General features: G+C 45.2%; 2 protein-coding genes across 5 annotated transcripts in view; one reads left to right on the top strand and one right to left on the bottom strand.

Annotated features, from left to right (window-relative positions):
• The window catches only part of LOC134092884 (SEC14-like protein 1), a 39,182-nt gene extending 32,971 nt beyond the window's left edge, over nt 1–6,211 (bottom strand). Inside the window, exons 1-3 of one of the 4 annotated variants that reach the window (XM_062546044.1) lie at nt 6,114–6,198; nt 5,817–5,930; nt 3,994–4,083 (exon numbers count right to left, since the gene is read on the bottom strand). In XM_062546044.1, coding sequence (XP_062402028.1) covers nt 3,994–4,056 — 63 coding nt within the window. In that variant the 5' untranslated portion in view covers nt 4,057–4,083; nt 5,817–5,930; nt 6,114–6,198. Of the gene's footprint in view, nt 1–3,993; nt 4,084–4,179; nt 4,199–5,816; nt 5,931–6,113 lie in introns of those variants that run through there. The other 3 variants (XM_062546036.1, XM_062546052.1, XM_062546060.1) reach the window with 3 other exon arrangements.
• Nucleotides 1–9,835, top strand: part of LOC134092907 (4-aminobutyrate aminotransferase, mitochondrial-like) — a 40,254-nt gene that overhangs the window by 19,132 nt on the left and 11,287 nt on the right. The window lies entirely within an intron of this gene.

Below are 9,835 nucleotides of genomic sequence, written 5' to 3'. Positions count from 1 at the left end.
GTCATGCTGGTTGTTGCCTGTCAGTGTCAGCCATGTCCTACACTAGCTCAACAACGGCCTGCACCTTTGCCTGATGCACATTCTTATAGTGTCGACAGCTTAACCAGGTCTTGGGTTAGGGGGTCAGTCAGGGATCAGCTCAGCCGTGATTATGCAGAGACGGAGCCGGCGCTGCTGATGAGAGAGGGCTATTAGGAGAGAGGGGAAGCATACCGATGTCAACCTCTTCTCCAAATATGGCCTCGCACAGGAGGAAAAAATGGGCCCCCATGTAATCTTTCCTGATTCGCAGTCGAGCAAACGTGTGAGCTCCATCAGTGGAAGGTATCAATTTCCTGCATATCTCAAGACTGGGAGACGAGACGACATTCTGATACTTATCCGCTGGGGGAAGTTCAAAGTTGGCTCGATTTCAGTACACACGGTTGTGCAAGTGGTATTACAGAAGTAGTTGCAGTTCTGCTGTGAGCAGGCGAGGGGTATGAGGAAGAGGATTTGACTGAAACCAACCATATCCCCCATTTCCTGATGATGCCCTGATGTGCACGAGAGTGTCCCAGCACATCCTGTCCCCTCGCCGCCGCATTAACACGGGAGCCAATGGAGCTTTGTCCCAGGAGATTACACAGGCTCTCATTTAAACAGACAAAGCAGGCTTATGCCCCTAATGCGGCGGCGGCGGCGCTGCAGGCGGACTGGGGAGGGGGGAGGAGGGAAGGGGGGGTGGTGGGTGTGCGGTGAGAGGGCAAGGGGAAGGTTGCTTAGCGCAGAAACGGCAACCGTCCAAACCTGAAACAACAATGACCGGGGCGGGTCAGTATCGCTCCTCCCCAGTCCCAGGGGGCACTACTGTTTCATGAGCTCCACTGCCGGCGCTGCGCTAAAACATCAACGGCGCTATCGGCTCAATTTCCTGTTATTGCTACGGAGAGCCTCGGCCAGCCAGGCTCTCCAGGTCAGAGGAGTTGGAGGAGTTGGCAGCCTTGGCGGCCCATGCCCCGTGTATCAGCCATCTCAGGAATTGTCGCTCAAGCCTTCCCACCGCTCTCCACATCCACCCTCTCACCAGTGACATTCCTCAGGGAAGACTCCTGGAAGTTCCACTGGGGTTGTCACGGGGAAGGAATGTCGCTTGGTGCTGATGCGTTCTGCAGCAACAGGGCGGACACCCCGTTCCAGATCTGAGCTGCGTGCTATTTTACTGAGAAAAGAGGAAGTGCTGGTTTCCTATTGTGGGGTTAGAAACACAGCTGATCAGCTGCTTCATTCACACACACATGCTGGTGACAACTGTCTGTACTGTGGGCTTGAGAACACAAGCGCCTAGAAGTCGGTCAACCTGCAGCTGTGCATCAGAACCATATCATTTGGAAGATTCCAGAGGATCCTTTGGGGAGTTGTGCCCCTGAATGTCTATTTTTTCCAGTTTTTGTTTCTATGGTAGGAAAACAAAACACACTTCAGAGACTTTGCAGAGTTTGCCTGCAAACTGTAATAAACAAGAAGTTCAACAACTCTGTCTCACTTGACACGGACCGGAAATAAACAACCTCTTGGAATCTAAAACTTGACTGATGCAAAGAACAGTCTTGAAGGCAGGCGACAACAAAGGCCTGGTGAGGCACAAAAAAAACCTTCCACTGGCTTCCTGGCGTGTCTGCGAAACTAAAAGTAGATTTAGTTGTAACCTGCTGTTTGCTGAGAAAGGTTGCCAGAACAGCAACTCAAGCTTCCAAACACACTCATCCAGCACAATGTGTGCGGAGCAGTGAGAGAGGGATAGTTTTCCCAGACACATTCCAGGTCCCGACGAGCACGGACAAGCTGTGGAAGTGAGCTAGAGCCAGAGCGACACCTCGGCGGTCTCTTCTTCACCACACCGACAGTTTAGAAAACTGAGGGCATTTACAGTTGGAGCTTAATGAAATGTAGTTATGTAATATTAAAACATTTCAACACTAAATTGAAAAGGATAAAGATAAAAAAAAGAAAGAAAAACAAAAAACAAAACTGTACAACCAGCGTAAAAACAAACATCTTGTTTAGATCAAATCCCAAGGGAGCTTTTCGTTTTTAATCAGACAAAAAGAATGATAATGAAGGCTGGGGTAAACGGGGGGTCGAATAGCTATTTTAAAAGGCAGAATGTTTGCTGCACATTTGATGAAATCTTCCCTCAGAACAGAATGGAGTGACCCCCCCCCCCCCCCCCCCCCCCCACACACACACACACACACACACACACACACACACACACACACACAAAAGGGAAGATACTGTGTAGAACTGCGTTTCTGAAACAACAACCTTCGCTGTAACATGGGCTTGTTGTGTTCAGCGCTTGCCTTTGATGGGAATATTCTGCAGCGTCGTCTCCTTCTCCCGTGTCCTAGTTTACAGCAGCCCTTTCCTCACGCGCCCCTGGGGCCAGGTCATGTCTCTGGTGGGTCCCTCAAGCAAACACAGCTATTCTGGTCTGCCAGCCTCAGGTGTGCAAAAAGCGTGAGCACACAAAATGCTAGAGGACTATTTTTACAACATGCCTAGGACTTGTAAGCTGGGGGATCAAAGCTTGATTTAAAAAAGATGACGCACACATTTTCGGCTGATCTGCTGCACTGTAAGTCCTTTTCTGCCGAGTCCATCATGATTTGACTCGAGAGCTTTTCACACACGGGGTGCGGCTTCATATCAAAAGACAACTTGTACTCGGACTCCCACCCACAAATCTTAATCTCTCCACATGCCTTGAGGAAGGGTAAAGCACATTCCCCACTTCTCGGCTCCATTACCATCAGAAGGACGCCACCAGCCAGGCATAAACGCTGCTGCTTGATCAAGCTCAGGTGGGGCGGGGTGGGGTGGGGTGGGGTGGGGTGCGGAGGTGAGGTGAGGTGAGCCTGGCGAAGCGGAAGAATAAACAGCCGCCTCCTGGTCTCTGTCCTGTGTGTGCGGCCACCGTGCCTGCGCTGAATCACACAGTGTTTTTCCACTGACGGTGAGCCGACCCCCGCACTAATAACACCCTGACAACCACGCCGCGCTGGGTGAACCGAGGGGGGCAAGAGGCTGCTGTTGTTCCGCCTCCTGCCCCCTCAAGAGACAATATGTATGGGCAGGAGCAAAAAAAAATCTTTCACCCATGTGACTAAGTGGTAACAAGGGTTGAGGGTCTCTAAAAGCCTGTGCGGCTGCGTTTAATTTTTAAAGCAGCAAATGGAGTACCAGCAACTCAGCAGAAAAACGTCTGTACAACCTGACTGCTATACTGTACATCCTCTACTCAGGAAAGGACACTGAATCAGCTCACATGACTTCTACTGGTCTAACCAGGGGGTCAGGATTTGACTGATTAGCTTCGCCGATTAGCAAGGTACTTCCTCGTCGCCATTTTCCAGAAATACATCATGTCCGGTGCCGTTTTCCCTGCGTTTTCCTCATGCTGATTGGTGGCTGTTCCACTCTCAGCTCATGCACGAGCTTAGTGTGGGCACGAGCTCTCCTTCTGTACCTTACGTCAATCGGTAACCTGGCACTTAATTGGCTAAGTAAAACGGCACCGGAAACAAGCCCCTTGAAACGCCATGTTGAAGCCTGAAAAAATCGTTCAATTTTGGCAATTTTCACTAGCCTAGCATTCCCATTGAAATGAATGGGGGCGGGACTTGTTCACTCTCTCCAGTCTTTATAATACCTCCATGGGTCTAACACAGAGGTCTCATATAGGCCTAGTACTAACAGCACTTGCACATTTGTTCTATAGCTTCCAGACCATGCAGAAGTGAAGTGAAGTACATTCTTGCTGGCAAAAAGTGACACGGACACTTTAGAAAATTAAAAACAGAATGTGTTTGTGACCATTATTAGGAGGACTTTGTCCATTTATATTCTGAAGTACAGGCTATATCAAAGCATTGCAGACAATGCAAATGCCAATCAGTGGTTGAGAATAGGGGCAGAGGCAGTTACTGAATAGACACTGAAAACACTTACCGCCATCACCAGCTCAAAGGGCTGCTTGTAGACCCTCACGGGTGACTGATATTTTTGCACCATGGTGCCGCCTCCACTGGTGCCGTCAACCTGTGAGCAAAGACCAAGAAATGACACGTTTAGCTCAAGTATTACATAATAACTGAATATTTCTATGACGGGCCATGATGTGAGTAATGGCCCAACCTCGGCTACAACCAGCTACTTTACGCCACAACAGCTGCCAACATAGAGGGATCTCTCAGGGAGTAAAGGAGGGGGGGGGGGGGGGTTGGAAATGTACACAGGGTGGCCTCACTGGATGCAGAGACAGTCTCCCATTCACTTGATACGGCTGCATCAGGCTGGCAACGCGCCCGGCACCTTGAGTGGCCGTCCACAGTGAAATACTGCAGGAGAACACTCTCGGCCGCTGTGGGTGAGCAAGCCCGTCTCATTGATAAACGCAGCGGTCTGAATTAATCAATGGCCACAGAGAGAGCTCTCAGCTACTCAGGCTGGCGCTGGTACACACAGCACAATGCTTAAAGCAAGAGAGAACGAATACGTCTTGGTGCCAGGTCTCTCCCTGGTTTCTGGATGAAAAATAACCGTAATGCTGATTTAAGCGCTTTGGCATCTCTGCAATAAACTGTGCTTGCTGAAACTGACGTAAGAGACCACACGGCACTGCATCGTAATTCCATACAGGTCCTGGCAGAGTTTGGGTGCAGGGAGTGATTTTCAAAAGCACGTTTTGCATTGTTTGTACTCTACACACTACAGAGAACATACAGCATCATTATTACACTCGGGTGTCTGACATTCAGGAGACTAAAAAGGAGGAGGAATTCAATGCACAAATGGCACGTCTAAGTAGTTTAGGTGAAGGGTTTGCTAATGTCTGATATAATCACAAAGCGACTATGGTCTCAAAAGCATGGCCAGACTAAATTAATTCTATAAAGCTACTGTAGGCAATCAATGCTAGGTCTACACGTGTTTACATGATATTTACCAGCATGGCTTGTATGTGTTTCTTATCACCTGTTTTTAAAAGACAGACAGTTCCATGATTCAGTAGACACATACACCATGGCAGGCAGCCCAGAAACAAGCCCTTTCCAACCTATTTTACTAGGCTGCAAGGAAGAAACATTCAGTACTTTGAGGTTAGGTAACAAGAATGCCCCTAATATGTGGCAGGTTAAAGTCGTCAAAATAACAATAGCTTCCACCAGCAACTAAGATCAATGCTGTAGTTGATTGGAACCATGATCACATTAGGATAACTGCCTGGGGGAAAAATGATAACGTTGGGGTTGCAAAAGACATCTGCTTAAAGATGTGCGGAACAACTTGTACCCCCGCGGTCAAATATGTTAAACTGACGAGCCATACAACTATCTCATTCCCCCGGTGTCTTAAGAAGTGTAACGCGTGTCAAAGATACAAAACAACAGCATGGAACTACCTTGTGGCGTTCGACAGCGACACTTTCTTGGCTACATAGTCGCAAGTATAACTGTCACCACATGAAATTACCAAATCATAGACAACCAACAAAGATTAAAGTTACAAACAAATATGATTCATGGATCCACATACTGTCCACTGACAAACGTGCAAATGCACAAGAAGCAATGTGAACAAATGAGGCACGGTTAACCAAGAATCGTTGGCTATTTTTTATAGTCTAAAGAAACAATGCTTGATTATGCTGCTAGCGTTAGTGGTTATTGCTAGTGAACCAACTAGCTAGCTAGCACATAGAAGTGCAGCCTGGGTTGTTCACCACAATTTACTAGCATTAGAAATACAAAAACAATAAGGAAACAACTCACCAACCTATATGAGAAATGGAAGTACGTCCAGGATTCTGCACCGGAATAAGCAGACAGTAACTAAACACTAGCGCTGTAGGGAACCAATTCCAAAGGCATCCCGAAGCTTCTTAGCTGTCGGAGAATAGCAACACCGGTTTGTGTTAATAGCAACGTTAACTTAGCGTTGGTAGCTAGCTTGCTTGCTGTGCTGTTTCAGTGACAGACATATGACTCTGTTACTACTACAACCCGCTATTTAATTCAACATCATACCAATAATCAGACTAGCTAACTTAGAATGCTTCAGTTCAGTACCTCTGTCAGTGAAGGATGTGTTTTCGTCCGTCAGTGCTGCGGGGGAGGCTGTATCACCGATTAAAACCATTCACTCAGCCTCCCGTTGACAAATTATCACACTCCGCCCCCTTGTACTCTTCCGCACTCTCTGTACACCGATTGCATGGATGACCAGAATACTTCACTGCCCCCCTGCGTTTGGTCACAGAACAACCTCTTTTTTATTTTTTTGCCCTGCCATTTATGCTGTTTTACACATTGTACATATTCAGGTGTTCTAAAGGCTCAAATATGTCTACAGGAGATCAGTTATAGGTCTCCAAGGCCATCAGTCAGAGTAGGCTATATTTATTTTTGTATTGTAAGCTTATGCAGATATGAATATTCACACAACTCCACACTGTTAACTGTGGTAAACGAACAAATGGACAAAATGCAACATCTACTGTAGGCTACAGCAGTGACTTATGTAACAGCTCAACAGTATTGACGCTGACGGCACAAAATGTCTCAACAACAACCAGTGTAATTATCACACGTAGCCTAATCATCTCTGTTCAAATACTAGTCAGAACAGAAGAGACATTTTCAATTAGACAAAAGTCAAATAACTATTAAATAATTGCTATAACTGCTAGCCTATATCACTGCAAACGTATTCAATTCCAAAATGAATTGCTCATATGTGAGAAGGTAGACTAGGCTACATATCTTTCCAAAGTTAAGGATTTTGATGCAATGTGCTATTTTGAGGTTTAATGAATGCATCTCAGCTACACCAGAGGCAAGATAGGCTACTGTGTTCTGTATACTTTTCTGAGGCACAAAACATGCCATGCTTGTCACTTGACTTATCCAGAAATAAAGTAAAACATGTCCTCTCCATAACTGGTTGCCTTAATTAAATTGCTTCTGTTATCCAAGAGCCCTGTTTGGGACTGGGTCCAGGTCACATCAAAGTGGCTTACTCCGGAGGTCCAGGATGCATGCAGTCTGATGCAGGCAGGCTTTTTATGAACATATGAACTTAACATGTTCCCAGATAGGTTAAGGCCCTACAATGCGTGAGTGGGCCGGCCTACATCTGAAAGTTCACAAATGTGAAAATCGCAACTACCACCCTATCTGCTTCTTTTTTCCTAAGGTCTTTCTAAAGGCTCAGGGCATCACACTTTATGTACATCTTTATGTACATACATTTCACAGCAGCAGTCCTTACACCAAACAGGCCGAAGTCTCTCTGGGTTTTCGGTCTGTGGATTTCTATCCACAGGGTAGCATGTGCACCCCTGTAGTTAGAAATATATAGCAGTAGCCAAGCTGCTTACAGCCACAGTTGATAGCATAAAGCTGATTACATTCCACAGTAAGGCCAGTGGTCTACATCTTACAGTCTTACATCAAAGTTCCCCAAGGGCAGCCCACTTACAGCACAGGTCTGGGTGATTCTGTTGCTGCTATACATGTTACGGCCAGACATGTTCCCTTTGGTTGTGTTTGTCCAAACAGTCTGCAATTTTCTAATACCCATATGTAGCAATTGTACAGTTCTTTGTGTCATTATAGCAACCCTGCCTGAAAAACACACGATCTCACATTTGTTCTATTACAGTTAAGCCCAAAATTATTAGCCCCCCTGAAATTTTGGAATATTACTCTAAAATTCTCCCTAAATTTTTCATCCCTGATCAAATTTTAAAAATCAAACATTCGCTAGTGTTATTATGTAGAATCTGGTGCATTTTGGAGTGTTAATATATTATTAGGAATGCTTAATCTCAAATTGTGTGAAAAGTGGAGTGGTCAAAATGAATAGCCCCCATGTGATTTTTTTGCTTTTAAACACACACGACCAACCTGTCACCTTTCAAGCCACACCTTTGCAGTTAGTTAATGTCCAGACAACACCTGAACACCCAACCAGCATTGATTGTTTACCTAAAGACTTCAAGGAACAGGCCTACAGGCACTTGAACACCTGTCTGAGGGGGGACTGCCTTTACAGGCATACTGAAGATAAAGGAAATCTGTCTGGACCTCAGAAAGAACATCATTGAGGCCTATAATATGGAGAAAGGCTATACTGTAATCTCTAGATGCTTCACAGTCTGTAGAACAGCCGTGCAAGGCATCATTACAAAGTACAAAGAGTTCCAAGTTTGTGCATAACCAACCTAAGTGTGGATGAAAATGCTAAATATCTCAATCTAGAGAGAAAAATCATCAGGGATGTTAGCAAAGAACCCTGCACATCCGCCAAAATGATAGTTGCTGACCTTGAGACCTCTGGGGTTAAAGTCTTGAGGAAGACAGTAGCGAGGGATTTTTATTGTGGAGGCCTCCAAGGTCATTGGCTGAGAAAAAACCTATTAGTCCAAAAGGGGTGCTTCAAAGTCAGACTGAACTTTGCACATGCACATTTAAAAGCTAAAAATGACTTTTGGAAAACTGTCCTTTGGTCTGATGACATTAAACTGGAGCTGTTTGGGCACATGGATGTTGCCTATGTTTGGCGAAAAAAAGGAAGGCCTACAACCATAAAAATACAGTTCCCATAGTGAAGCATGGTGGTAGGAGCATCATGTTATGGGGCTGTGTTGCTGTCTCAGGCACAGGGAGCCTTGTTTGGGTGCATGGGATCATAAAAAAGAAAGATTATCTTGACCTTTTGAGGGATAACATCAAGACGCCTGCTCTTAGTCTAGGCTTAGGTCGCCACCAGGTCCTTCAGCATGATAATAACCCAAAGCATAGTGAAAAGTGGTCTAAAACGCCCTAAAGGATACCAAAATCAAGGTGCTGGAATAGCCTACACAGAGACCAGACCTCAACCCCATTGAGAATCTGTGGCACGTGCTTAAAGCAAGAGTCCATACAAGAAAACCATGCAGTTTGGACGAGCTGGAGCTAAAGAGTGCTTAAGAGATATGTGCCAACATAGTAAAAGACTATTCAAAGAAGTTGTCAGTTGAAGCAAAGAAAGGCTACACTATTGACTATTAATGGTCAGGGGGCTAATAATTTTGAACATGTCAATTCTTGCTTTTCTTGTCACAAATCAGAGCATGAGTAAACAATGATCATCAAACTTTGTGGGCATACTGTCTTTGCGCTTCTGTAATCATATAAACTAGGCACATTCTTGGAAATGGTCATTTTCATGTATAAACAAAGGATTATGTCTGAATTCATAAGGGGGGCTAATAATTTTGGGCTTAACTAACTTTGACTTAATTGCCATGTCAACAATTTCCTTTGTGTAGCTCTTACAAGACATTCATGTAAGTAGATGAAAGTCTAAATAAGATTAATACGAATCAAGACATACAGAGGCCTATTACCGTAAAAGTTCTCAAGTACGTCATTTGTGCAAAACAAAACAGTATCAGGCCAAAATCTGGAGTGCAGTCTTCTATCATAACATGTTTTGCAGCAGGTAGGTTATTGATGCTAAACTGGATCCCGACATAGTAGTACACTAGTTGAAAGTCCTGTCCAAGAAGCACACAGACAACCATAAACTTGTATAGTTAAAAACGTATAATTATATCTGGTCAGTAGATCGGCGGCTCATCTCTTGTACATAATCATTGGAGGAGCTTGTTGTTCATATGAGTTAATAAACCTCTGCATGTCCAGTAGTGGAAGAACCACACATGCCCCAATAAGGGCACGCACTGGAAGGCCTATAAGGGCATGCCACCAGATTTGCTTAGGCATCTCCAACAGGATTTCATTAG

This window comes from Sardina pilchardus, chromosome 1, assembly GCF_963854185.1.
Source record: "Sardina pilchardus chromosome 1, fSarPil1.1, whole genome shotgun sequence".
NCBI classification, from domain to species: domain Eukaryota; kingdom Metazoa; phylum Chordata; class Actinopteri; order Clupeiformes; family Clupeidae; genus Sardina; species Sardina pilchardus.
The sequence above is the reverse complement of the archived record's forward strand: the minus strand, read 5'-3'. Positions and strand labels throughout refer to the sequence as shown.